The 14005-nt window shown below is 39.0% G+C and overlaps 1 protein-coding gene across 4 annotated transcripts in view; it reads left to right on the forward strand.

Moving 5' to 3' along the window:
• lsamp (limbic system associated membrane protein) overlaps positions 1-14005 on the forward strand; it is a 282520-nt gene that overhangs the window by 248112 nt on the left and 20403 nt on the right. For all 4 annotated transcript variants that reach the window (XM_058080762.1, XM_058080763.1, XM_058080761.1 and 1 more), the window contains one exon: positions 3702-3827. In XM_058080762.1, coding sequence (XP_057936745.1) covers positions 3702-3827 — 126 coding nt within the window. The remainder of the gene's footprint in view (positions 1-3701; positions 3828-14005) is intronic.

Below are 14005 nucleotides of genomic sequence, written 5' to 3' on the forward strand. Positions count from 1 at the left end.
ATTAATTAATTAATAACACAATAAATGAGCAGAAGGCAGAGAAAATAATTTGCCGTTTGCAAAATGTTCTCAATTTAAATGTTTAAAAATGTACACTTTTACTCTCCAAAATGTTGACAAGCTTCTACTAGAAAAAAATGTCTTGTCAATGATAATTAATTAATTAATTAATCACACAATAAATGAAAATGAACTTTTGCCGGCATCAATGTATTGCTTTGTGCAAGCGTTTCTGTTTTCCTTCATTGGTTCATTGGTTTAGTTCCATAGAACAATGGCATGAATGGAGTGAGCCCTTTTGTCAGTCATACAGTTTTTCTCGTTGGGTGGAGGCGGAGTCGATAGCATACACACACAGCGCAGATGAGTATAAGATTATACCAATGAAACTTATAGATTGCAGTGGATGTTATATTTGCCTCACGGTTATCCTAACCCATTCCCATTTAGATGGAGTTGACAGGGTCATCGGAATATGGGCAGTTTCCAGTTTCCAATATGTTGTGTTTGTGAGGAATAATTCCGCAGGTACAAGCATCGTAGTCAACCTATCAACAATCTCCGCCCATTTCTGTCTTGTTTATTAATGGGGCTAAAAAGCCAATTGGATTTTTTGTCATCTCCATCCCAACATTCCCGTCTCTTATGAGGAAAACACATCTTCATTCCGGCTTGATCATTTTACTAAGACTTCATTTCAAACCCTGTTTGCCCATTATGACTCCTTGTCAGTTGATATTAAAAGGAGTGTGTGGATGCATTGTGGAAGTGTACAGTGTGTGTATGTGTGTGTGTGTGTGTGTGTGTGTGTGTGTGTGTGTGTGTGTGTGTGTGTGTGTTTGTGTGTGTGTTTGCTCGGTGGGTTGCGTAGCTCTTCAGGTTAGTCCAAATTAGGATGTTTGGATGTTTGAATATTTTATTTAAATGGAGGATACATCCCACAACCAAAAACAAAAAAGAGTTAGAAGGATCACATTGAAAAAGGGTTTTGTTTGTTTGTGTAAACGTATTAGCAATTGATGTGAAACGAAGAGGAGCTAGGATTAAATCATCTTTGCTTATTCCTACCATTTTTTTGGAATCGTTAAATGGAACATAAAGTATTCTAATGTAACCTGGAAGCATATTTGAGATGAATTAAACCATAACCATGATTGATAACCATCATTGATTAGCTTATAAGCAACATGCAGCTTCCAGTCGTCCCTGGTTTATTGGAGTTAATTCAGACCGTGATAAGTGAATTCCGTGATGTAGGATTTAATATTAATACATTTTCATTGTTAGAGCATAGAAAACCTGTTTGTGACTTTTAAATGTTTTTTTTACCATTATTAGAGCCCTGTATACATGAAGTAACACCCCTATATAGTCACTTTTCCACTCCTATTATAATTTGTTTACACCACATTTCTGATGTGCAAGCTAGCGCGCTAACTAGTTAGCCACCGTTTTTATTTATTCTAAAATGAAGAAAGGGTTTCTACCAGATTAGGGAAGAAGTACAAAGTAAGACATTTACCACTTCCACACGGAATGGGAGGTTTTTTTTCATGTCAGGCATGCCATGGCTGACTACATGCAGTGTGAAGGTAATGTAATGTAAGGTAATACTATGTCTCACCAAAGTTTGTGACCGAAATACCTGAATTGTATGTCAATATCTTTTGACAAATAATGGGCCGTAGTCAACCATGAAACAGCTATAATTTATTACTTAATTTTTCAAAGCTGTACCTAAACTGAGCTAAAGGAATGGATGGCGATTAACTCCTGGGTGTTAGCATGTTAACACGTGATTGGCCTTGACGTTATTATACTTCTGTGCCAGATGATTCACTGAAGGCACCATTGTATGCTGCAGGGGTTGACTATGAGAAAAATCTAGGGTGAGCAGCAGGAGGGAAGGAAGTGTAATGCTGGGTCCACGTGGACTCTTGGGGAGAAACACATTGCAAACACAAGGGGGGGGGGGGTGGTTGGGAAATAATGAATCTGATAAAGAAACGCTGCAACATATTTTTTTTTCCTCCATACGTATGTTTATCAGTTGGGGATTTGTACTGTATCTGTCACTGACTTTAATGACTAGCGGTGTGCTGTTTACTGAATCAAAAACTGCCAGTTACATATGCAAGAGATCCACCAAATAGTACAAATCGGTTTGGCTTACCTGGGTTGGTGTATTGAGGCTCTATCTGGTAAAACCACTATTGCAAGACCAATATTAACTTCTTACCTTAAGGAACAATGTTATTGTATTTATTGTATTTAATTATTTCACCCATCAATTTGGTTGCGGACATTTCCTCGCTGATTTTTTTGTTGTTGTCTCGTTCATTAGAATTAACAATAGGCACAAACTACTATTTTTGTGTGTAGTATTCAAATAAAGAATATCCAGTCATGGAAAAAAATATTGGAGAACTTTGTGTTTTCTGTTTCTTGTAAATTGTATTGATATACAAATATATCAATGGCAGCAAAAATAGCTTATAAGAGTTTAATTTAAGAGCTGATACTGTATATATCCATTTCCACGGTTTTCTTGTTAATAATCACTTTAGTTGTAAAATCAATAAAAAACTGATAAATTACTGTAAACTCTTATTGTTGTTGTGATCATTAAATTTGTCAAAAACAAATGTAGCTTTATTTGTAGCAGGCATTAAAATTAACAAGAAACTGAGAAAACAACGGTTAGTGTATTCATTTTTCCTATTTTTAATGACAAATGTGCTGTAAGTAGAGTAAATACTTATATGTACTGATGTACTGTAGTACAAACGCTTTTTGCATTTTGTTTTAAACTTGCTTTAATGTTCAATTATCACCTGAAAGTCCAATTATTTGAATGTTGGTAATATTTATTCGATTCACACCCTGAGCATAAAATGTTATGCGTTAAGAATTTAATTAAATTGCATGCAAACCAACAGAAGTGACGGTATAATCGATGCAAATAGTGTCTCATATCCAGGGATTAAACTACCTCCTGTCACAGTTTTTTAAAAAATAGTCTTCATTTATACCCTTTATTTATGTTTCCCTATTCTTCAAAATCAAAGTGATAGATCATTCTGGTGTAATATGTGCATACATGATATATATTTCCCTGCCAGTTCCCCCCCACAGCTTGTAAAAACAATGATATATGTTCTCTACGTCCCAGCCAATATATTGCATCTTAGCTGCTGACGCACTTGGAAAAATAACCGCCGTTTCAGGAAGATCAAATCTTCAGGTGGAATAATCCCAGGCTAATTTTGAATACAGTGTACTCACACAAATTTACCATAATTTCACTTTAAATTTCTTTCTGGAGATTAAAAGGTCTGGAATAGGAGATCTAGTGAAAGTTTAAGTGTGAGCATCTCAAAGAGCTTTGAAAGTGTTTGGAAAAACTAAAACTCCACGGCAGTTTTCAGAAGTCTTCTTTTCACTAAGAGACTCAAGGTTAACTTTTTTTTTTTTTTTTTGATTCCATCATTGTTCATAGCCAAGCATTTGTAGATGTTAGCAGCTTAAAGCAGCTGGCGCCATCAAGCAGCACTAATTGTAATGGAAAAGTCTGAGTGGTAAAACCTTTTTCGTAACTGTGAAAAACAAATGGACAAAGAAAGGCAACATTTTTCCAAAGCTTTGTAATGTCAAATGATGCATTTACATAAACAGCAGTTGTATTGTTTTTTTGTCTGCAGTTCCAGCCAACATCTACAAGATGTCAGAAGACATGACGGTGAATGAGGGCAGCAATGTCACACTCAGCTGCTTGGCCAGCGGCAGGCCGGACCCGCTAATCACTTGGCGGCTTCTCAACCCCTCAGGTAAAAAAAAACATACAAAAAAACATCCATTCAGCACTCATCATCGAGTCTGTCATTCTGGATTCTGGCCTACACAAAATCACAGTATTTCATAACGTAGATCAGGGGTCTCAAACACGCGGCCCCCGGGCCAAATGTGGCCCGCAGGACACTAGTTTGAGGCCCCCGCCTTGATATGAAAGTTTGATATGGATGCTGTATGGTATCATGTACCCAGAAAAAATTATTACGTTTGATTAATGTTCATGTTAAAGGTTAAATAACTGTTAATAGTTATCCTCCCTATCCGTGTGGAAGTGGTAAGTTTTTGGCTATTTAAGTTTATTTTTCATCTTATTTTGTGTAGAAAAATAAAAAGTAAGATATTTGAGAACAGTGGAATGTTTTATCAGAGCTTTTCTTGTAGAAAATTGGGTTTTGCGTTTTTTTTTGGAAAACCTGATGCGGCCCAGTCTCACCCAGACCCGAGCTCCAGTGGCCCCCAAGTAAATTGAGTTTGAGACACCTGACGTAGATGGTATAAATGAATGTTCAAATATATTTTTATTAGGAACATATCCAACTCTCAGCTCTCAACTCAACCATTCCTTAATGTGAGATTTATGTAAGACTTGAATAAAAATGTCCAAAGTACAATATGATTTTGAAAGAGTTTGGACATATGCATTTGATATGATTGCATTCTCGTCATGTCCTTTACAGACCACCGTCAAACTCATTGATTCTTTCATTTATCCATAATAGAGATGTCTGATAATATAATCACTTCACTGATATTATATCAGTCGACTGATATAATCAGCCAAAATTGGCATAAAAATGACATTAGTTAATCGTTTCTTCTGCCAATAATGACACTGACGGCCAAGTCTGCTAGCTCAGTAATGTTGTAAAGTTTTTGCTTTGGATTGTAAATATTCAATTTTCAGCCTTCAATACTTCAAATTGAATATGTTTCATTCATGCTGTTTTCATGTGATCCCTGCTGAATCAACCCATAATGTCACTAACTGAATTTCATCCTTTGCACTTTATACCGATGTTTGTGCCGCATGGAAATGTGCAGCTTTACAAATTGTACCATTGCCAGCATTATTTCATTGGATTCTTATGTTAATTTATTAACAATATTAATGTCTTACTTGTTGACAGTAGGAGGGCATAGAGTAAAGTAAATATAACACTTTTTCCATAACTTACACTACATATTGTAGTATGTGTTTATGTTTATTTTTTTTACCTGATATTAGTTTGAGGGAAGAGCTTCTGTCTATATTGGTATCATAAATAAAAGTTACAATATCAGATATTGGTAAGATAAGTAATTTATACATTACTGAGATGAGAGACACATATACTATAGACACTGCAAAATTATCCAATCAGCTTTTTCCAAGAATATATATACAAAATAGTTGTGCTTGCCCCTTTGGTGTCTGCAATCAACCTGGCATTTCTTTTGGAATGTGTGAGGAAACTAATAAAGCCATGCAAGCATTGAGAAAACATGGACACTCCAAAACGAGAGATTAGAGTTGAGATTCAAATGCAGAACTACCAGGCAGCTCCCCTGTCAATAATTCCTCATTCTTTATTCCATATGTGAACGAGCAGGCTGGATTCCTGAAAGTCCACTCGGGCGTTGTTGGCTCCACGCTATTTGCAAACAAAACAACTGTTGTTACAGTGTTGTTGTTTTGTTGTTACGGTATCTCCCCAGGATCCATGTGTCGAAGCCAGTATGATAGCATGTGGGGGGGGGTGCAGAGAGAGATAATGATGTCTGGCAGCCTGGGGTCTCCCCGCAGTGCTCCTTCGCCTGTCTGGGCAATAACAAAAACTTGCTCAGCTAACGAGGTCTTTAAATATAGACGGGTGTCAGATTTGAAGAAACGACATGACGTGGGCTGCCGTGCTCAAAAAGTTCAGACTTTTACAAGTTTTTGTATGTAATACAGCTCTGTCATTCCTAACATCAAAGTACAAAGTACTAGTGTCTTTTTTTTTATGGTATCACCTTTTAGTTTTTACAATTCATGATATGTTTTGGTCAAAGTGTTGAAGTATCAGCGTGTGCTCTAGAGAACTAGTTTCGTACAATGCAGGTATGCTAACCTCAAAGCCAAACACAATCTCATTAGGTGTTTATATGCATGTTACAAAGCTAGCTTTTATGCAAAAATTAGGCTTTTTAATGCTTATAAATGTACCGAATGTCATGGCAATAGACTGTAAAAAAAATGATTTTTCTTTTTAAACAGCACTGGAACAATTGTCACTTGTTATTCAAGTACCATTTTATACATCACCCTGATTCTGGCATTGACTGTCTAATGAAGGAGTCAGCAACTTTTAGCATCAAAAGAGCACTTTTGCCTCCTTTTCCAGTAAAAAAATAAAAATAAATAGTCTGGAGCCGCAAAACCTTGCACAGTTTAGAAATTTCCAAAAGTTGGAATGTACAACAAAGACTTATTTATACATATTTTACATTTTTTGCATGAGAGGTGATGATGCAACTCCACAATGATGTTTGGTGCAGTTTTAAGATGAAAAGACGGCCACAAGGTGGCAGAAGTGCATTTTATAAGAGCTCGTTCTGCCTCTTTCCCATCTGCCATCTTCAGTCTGTACAGTCAGAACTGGGGACCTGAAAGCTGGCTTTGAGGAAAAATTAAAAAAAACACAGCCTTTTTAACGACCAGGATGTCTACGAATTTGATTCTGAAGACCTTGGGAAGATTACGTTACCTTAAGGATTTCCGCAATGGGCACCACTGATATGGCACATATTATTATTATTATTATTATTATTATTATTATTATTATTATTATTATTATTATTATTATTATTATTATTATTATTATTATTATTATTATTATTATTATTAGTAGTAGTAGTAGTAGTAGTAGTAGTAGTAGTAGTAGTAGTAGTATTATTAGTAGTATTATTATTATTAGTAGTAGTATTATTATTATTATTCATACACTGTATATTGTTTTCACAGAATTATTTTTTTTCATGCACTGTATATTGTTTTCACGGAATTATTATTGTTATTATTATTACTATTATTATTATTATAATTGGGTGGCACGGCGGTCTAGTGGTTAGCGCACAGACCTCACAGCTAGGAGACCAGGGTTCAATTCCACCCTCGGCCATCTCTGTGTGGAGTTTGCATGTTCTCCCCGTGCATGCGGGGTTTTCTCCGGGTACTCCGGTTTCCTCCCACATTCCAAAAACATGCTAGGTTAATTGGCCACTCCAAATTGTCCATAGGTATGAATGTGAGTGTGAATGGTTGTTTGTCTATATGTGCCCTGTGATTGGCTGGCCACCAGTCTGGGGTGTGCCCCGCCTCTGGCCCGAAGACAGCTGGGATAGGCTCCAGCACCCCCGCGACCCTTGTGAGGAAAAAGCGGTAGAAAATGATGAAATGATTATTATTATTGTTATTATTATTATTATTCATACACAGAATATTGTTTTCACATAATTGTTATTATTATTATTCATACATCATTATTATTATTATTATTATTATTATTATTATTATTAATACACTGTATTGTTTTCACGTAATTATTATCATTATTATTATTTTTTTTCATACACTGTATATTGTTTTCACGTAATTATTATTATTAGTAGTAGTAGTATTATTCATACACTGTATATTGTTTTCACGTTTAAAAAACAATCATTTCCAAAGTGTGATGGATTTTCCTTTACCATGGCGATGTACCACAATACATTACAATAATGTACAATAATACAATAATGTAACCCTGTTGAATCCTACTTACCTACGGTCAGGTCTAGAAGCAATTAACCGCAATAAATGAGGGATTACTGCATTGTCAAGTGTACCAACCACTTTAGCACCACTTTAGACTTTGTTGTTCATACAGCTGCTATCGTGCCGGAATCTATCTCTGCTTTTTTAACCACTCGGAATGAATGCTAAAAGGTCAGAGAGAGACTCTCCTGGCTGGTGGTAGAATGGTGCCTCCCTGCCGAGCACACTAGGGGTCCTGATGGAGCCGCCGGTCAGTTCCTTAGTGGGTACCTCGTAGGCCACCAAAATAGAAGTCAAACACGTTTGAGAATGATATTTCACTCTGGTTGATTCTGGTATTGCACAGCATAGAAAGGAGCCATGCAGAGTGGAGCAAGTGAAAAAAGCTTTATGATCCTTAGGCAAGGAGAAAAGGAATAAAGGAAGAAAAAAAGAGTACATGGTGTGGACAGGGTTTTTTATGCTAATGGACAGCTATTCTTATCATTAGTTATAGAAACATCTATACCCATTTATGCATCTTAACCTCTCTGGTCATCTAATGCCGCGGGGGACACGACTGAACCTTTGATGGACTCGAGCAAAGACACGACCACACATGTCAGCATCTTGTAAAGAAAGACGTCAGACCATTTAAATTCATGTCATAAGCAGTCACTTCATCTTCATTCTATAAAAAAGCGTCACATAGTTGGAAAACGGTTTGAATCCCTCAACACTTGTTAAGTGTCTATCATCAGTCATGTTTGTTGAGGCCGTGTCCTTGAGCAAGTCGTACGGCAACTCTCGAGCAATTCAACTGACTAAGCTCGGAATCCCTACCACGGCTACAAAAGACATCTGCAAAGATGTACTGATTTGGACCACAGCCCAAACTATTATGCTCTATGATACAGCTGAATATTGAAGTCATAACCCTTTTAGAATAGCTCTTGGCAGGGCGTGCTTTCAGAGTTTTTGATGCTGAGTGCCCTTGACATCCCTGCTAAACCGGGCCGCAGCGGTGCCGGCCATGTTCCAAGACAGGGCTCAGTAAAAGTCCCCCCTGGATTATCACCTCGTCTGGAAATCATCCTCTGTGCCGCTTATTTCTTTATAACTCATCTATCAATCATCCTCACTTTTCACTCACTTCGGTATTTTGTTGCGTTTGTGCTTTGTCTTGCTCTCCAATGAGGACAATGCAGCTACACATGCAGCTCACATACACTTGTATGTGGACGTGGTATGGACGTGTTCCTCACTGAACTTCCTCATGGTGTAAATAAATGTTGAGTGTCGAGTAAGGTGCTAACGTATCCTGCTCAAAGTAATCCGCTCAAACCTCCCCCGCAGGTCTCCGGCTGTGTCAAACCTGTACAAATAAATAGCATCCATCATTTCTATAGTGTAAAAGTTCAACTACAAGAGACCATGCGGGGGCATGCCGGGAAAGAAGGGCAAAATAGTGTAGTTTCCCAGGTGGAAACAGGAGGGTTGCCAGGTATGCTGAGAACAGCCTACAGATACACCATGATCGTGGTGACAGCAGTTTGGCTCGCTTTTGGTCGGCCTGATGGATTCATCGATGGGTCTGACTGAGCAGTAGATCTCACTCACGTTGCTTAAAGTCACACCACTACACCGACTCAGCACTTTGGATATTTTTTATATATATAATATCCTAAGGCAGACCAGGGTTCAATTCCACCCTCGGCCATCTCTGTGTGGAGTTTGCATGTTCTCCTCGTGCATGTGTGGGTTTTCTCTGGGTACTCTGGTTTCCTCCCACAAAATGTGAGTGTGAATGGTTGTTTGTCTATATGTGCCCTGTGATTGGCTGGCCACCAGTCCAGGGTGTAGCCCGCCTCTTGCCCGAAGACAGCTGGGATAGGCTCCAGCACCCCCCGCGACCCTCGTGAGGAAAAGCGGTAGAAAATGAATGAATGAATGAATATCCTGAGGCTGCACTGTTGGCGAGTGGTTAGCACGCAGGCCACACAGCTAGGAGACCCGAGTTTGATTCCACCCTGTGTGGAGTTTGCATGTTCTCCCGTGCATGAGTGGGTTTTCTCAGTCTACACTGTCTCCATTATTGTACGGCCAGACTTTTAGTCTAGTTTACTGACTTAGTTTCTGTGAAGAATGGGACACCATAGACAGATTAGTTCCTTGAGTTTGCCATAACTTGTAATTTTTGTATTTACTTTTTAATTTATTTCTGTATTTATTGTTTGTATATATTTTTTTGTGTGTGGGGGCGGGGGGTTGTACTTATTTTTGTATCTCAACCCAACCGCTCGAGACAGATAGCCGCCCCACAGAGTCTGGGTTTTGTCCAAGGTTCCCCAGAGGTTTTTTTCCTATGAACTTCATGTGTAAAGTGCCATGAGACGGTTGTGATTTGACATTATATAAATAAAGTTGAATTTTCTATATGTGCCCTGTGATTGGCTGGCCACCAGTCCAGGGTGTACCCCGCCTCTCGCCCGAAGGCAGCTGGGATAGGCTCTGGCATACCCGTGACCCTTGTGAGGAAAAGCGGTAGAAAATGAATGAATGAATATGCTGAGGCTGCACGGTTGGAGAGTGGTTAGCACGCAGGTAGGAGACCCGAGATCGAGTCCACACTCGAGCATCTCTGTGTGGAGTTTGCATGTTCTCCCCGTGCATGCGTGGGTTTTCTCCGGGTACTCCGGTTTCCTCCCACATTCCAAAACCATGCTAGGTTAATTGGCCACTCCAAATTGTCCATAGGTATGAATGTGAGTGTGAATGGTACTAAATACTCAAAAACTACACTGAGCATTTTATTACCTTGGCTAAAAAGTAGCCTGTGGTTCTGTTCTTATACTGACTCATTGGAATACCTCAGCAGTGTACAGAATCGTACAATAAACCGCCAGACAAAAAGCTCTATGAATGCGTACTCGTATCAAAGCAGAAGTAGAGAGTGTAACAATTTGAGAGCATGAAGATATGGTTCAGAAAAACAGACTACTTCACAGCTCTTCTATGCGTATCATTTCTCAGTTGAAAAAGCAGCAACTGATATCTTGTCGGGTTCAGCACCGACAGCAAATTGTTTATGTAAAAAGTCTATGTTATGTTTATCGCATGCTATATACAGACCAGCAGTAAATATTACACTGGTGGTGTTGAACAATAAGAAGGAAGCATCTCCAAATGTTCTTGAGTCAGTTCAGGTTTTAGAGCTGGGGTGGCAACAGCTGCCCGAGAGGGGGCCCCAAGGTGATTTTTTTTTATTTTAAATAGAACATGTTATATAGTTGTTGACAGCTCATGATTTTTTAAGAATCTTGTCCATAGGTATGAATGTGAGTGTGAATGGTTGTTTGTCTATATGTGCCCTGTGATTGGCCGGCAACCAGTCCAGGGTGTAGCCTGCCTCTTGCCCAAAGACAGCTGGGATAGGCTCCAGCATCTCAACAACCTGCGTGATGATAAGCGGTAGAAAATGAATGAACGAATGAATGAACGAATGAATGAACGAATGAATGAACGAACGAACGAACGAACGAATGAATGTCCATAGGTATGAATGTGAGTGTGAATGGTTGTTTGTCTATATGTGCCCTGTGATTGGCTGGCCCACCAGTCCAGGGTGTAGCCTGCCTCTTGCCCAAAGACAGCTGGGATAGGCTCCAGCATCCCAACGACCCTTGTGATGATAAGTGGTAGAAAATGAATGAACGAACGAACAAACGAACAAACGAACAAAGGAAGGAAGGAAGGAAGGAATGGAGGGAGGGAGGGAGGGAGGGAGGGAGGGAGGGAGGGAAGGAAGGAAGGAAGGAAGGAAGGAAGGAAGGAAGGAAGGAAGGAAGGAAGGAAGGCAAAAACGAACGAACGAACGAACAAACGAAAGAATGTCCATAGGTATGAATGTGAGTGTGAATGGTTGTTTGTCTATATGTGCCCTGTGATTGGCCGGCCACCAGTCCAGGGTATAGCCCGCCTCTTGCCCAAAGACAGTTGGGATAGGCTCCAGCATCCCAACGACCCGCGTGATGATAGTGCATGTAGTATTTATTTCTTAAAGCCTCCATAGTATTATGTCAGCAGTATTATCAGTTAAAATGTGACTCACACTGTTGATGTATTTGCAATTCATGGCATTTTTGCTATAAGGGACATGCTCGCCATGATATTATAATTAAGCTTCCAGCGGAGTTTTTATTATCACCACAATGACGAATGTTTGATGAGGACAGTCAGCAAGTAATTAAGTGATGACCCATCCTTTCAGTCACACTGATAGAAGACCGTGTATGCATTTGATAAAGATACACACATGCACAGTTAAAGTTCCCGAGGGATGTGTATGTTATGGTCGTATACAAACAAATACAGGAAAAAAAAGTCTTTCATGTAACCCAACTATCAAGTCAGCTGCTTAACATAAATTAGCATTTGCAAACTAAATGCAGTGTTTCGCACAGTGGAGAAATAATACTGATGAATGATGCATGAGGATATGCAAATGATTATATTTATTTCCCTAACAGAATTGGCCGGTTTGTGTTTCACAGCCTCCACGCTATCACCCCACCCCACCCCGCCCCTCTTCCATGCCTGCTTTGACTCCTGGTGGCAAGGCACATGTTCGCTTGCCACCGCCGCTCCTCCTGCATGTCTTCAGAGTTCACAAATTGATGTGGAAAAACTTGCACGGCAGCCTAAACCTGCCTGTGCCATGCAAATTTAGATCCAGCAGCCACTTAGGAGAAGTGTGCTTCTTCCAGGACCTTTAATTCATCCCTTTTCTTTCAAGCTGCTGATGCTGCCAACTCCCAAAGCATCCGGCTTTCTGCACGTTAATGTGTTGTAAAAACAACTAAATGCATTGTCTTGCTGGAATTGCTTCATGTCAAACTGCATACCAAATTAAGGAGTGGCGGAAAAATAAATGGAAGCAGACACCCGCATCGAGGTGAAAGACAAGTTTAACATTCCATCTGATTTCTTGTCACCGCTTCGAAATAATGGCAGTCGAGACGAGCTGTCAGAGAGGCTTCATGTTTAAGTGTACGCTGTAAATGTGTCCCATCGGGGAAGTACAGTGCATTACGTCGTCCGTCCTTCACCTCCATGTTTTGTCCACACACAAGTAACGGTAATGGTAATGGTAATGGTAATGGTAATGGTAATGGTAATGGTAATGGTAATGGTAATGGTAATGGTTTTATTTCATTTGAACATGCATCAGATTACAATTGAGTGCATCCCATCAGTAACTGTTACATTTGTTCACTTCCTGCTTTCCTAATCGTTTAATTTTTTTTTTATTTTTTAATTTTGTAATTTTTTGTCAATCAGTAACTGTTACATTTGTTCACTTCCTGCTTTCCTAATATAGTTTTTTTTTTCTTTTCATTTTTAAATTTTGTAATTTTTTTGTCCCGTACCGAAGTAGGAGATTATATGAGCATCCAATGCCATAATGGGTACCATAGTGCGTGTCAATATAGTGATATATATAGCACATCATGACTGGTTCAAGACTCTTCATCCTTGTATTTAGCAAACATCAACTGCTTGTATTGTTTCTTGAATTGGCTCATCGTTGTGCATTGTTTGATTTCCTTACTCAATCCATTCCATAGTTTGATTCCACATACTGAAATGCTATGGCTAGCATAACGTAGTCCTAGCATAGAAGTGTTTCAAATGTACTTCTTCCCTGAGATCATATTTCTCCTCTCTTGTAGAGAAGTATTGGATGACATTTTTAGTTAATTGGTTATTTTTAGTGTTATGCATTATTTTAGCTGTTTGAAGATGAACTATATCAGCAAGTTGAAGTATTTGTGATTTTAGAAATAAGGCGTTAGTATGTTCTCTATAAGGCGGCATTATGAATTATCCTTACTGACCTTTTTTGCAGTACATTTAGCGAGTTAAGATTGCTTTTGTAGTTATAGTTTTAAAGTTTTTACCCCATAAAAGCAATTAAGTCAATAATTGTCAAGTCAATATGGATTGTATTCAAATAGTGTGGAGCGCTGTTTCATCTGGGCTCAGCAGTACGAGAGTCCAGAACGCTGTCCATCGAGCGAAAAGCCTGACCTGTCAACTGCAGCAACGTACACTCACATGATGTTTAGTCCTTTAGTGTAGTGGACAACTGTATTTTTGAAAGTAAAAACAGAAATAGCCCACCGGGAAAATAATAGCCGGTCGGCCCCCGGTAATGGTCGAAGGTCATGTCCTGTTGTTTATTCTGCGTTGCAACTTTAAACCGAGTCTCCTCACTGAGCAAAAAGTGATTGTTTGTCCTCCAGCCAGATTTAGCAGTATAATATAGATGTCAATCTGTGTAATGGAAGGCTTCATGAAGCTTTTGCAATGCGCTCCCTTTAGTCACTGTCTTCA

Source organism: Doryrhamphus excisus, chromosome 8, assembly GCF_030265055.1.
Source record: "Doryrhamphus excisus isolate RoL2022-K1 chromosome 8, RoL_Dexc_1.0, whole genome shotgun sequence".
NCBI lineage: Eukaryota > Metazoa > Chordata > Actinopteri > Syngnathiformes > Syngnathidae > Doryrhamphus > Doryrhamphus excisus.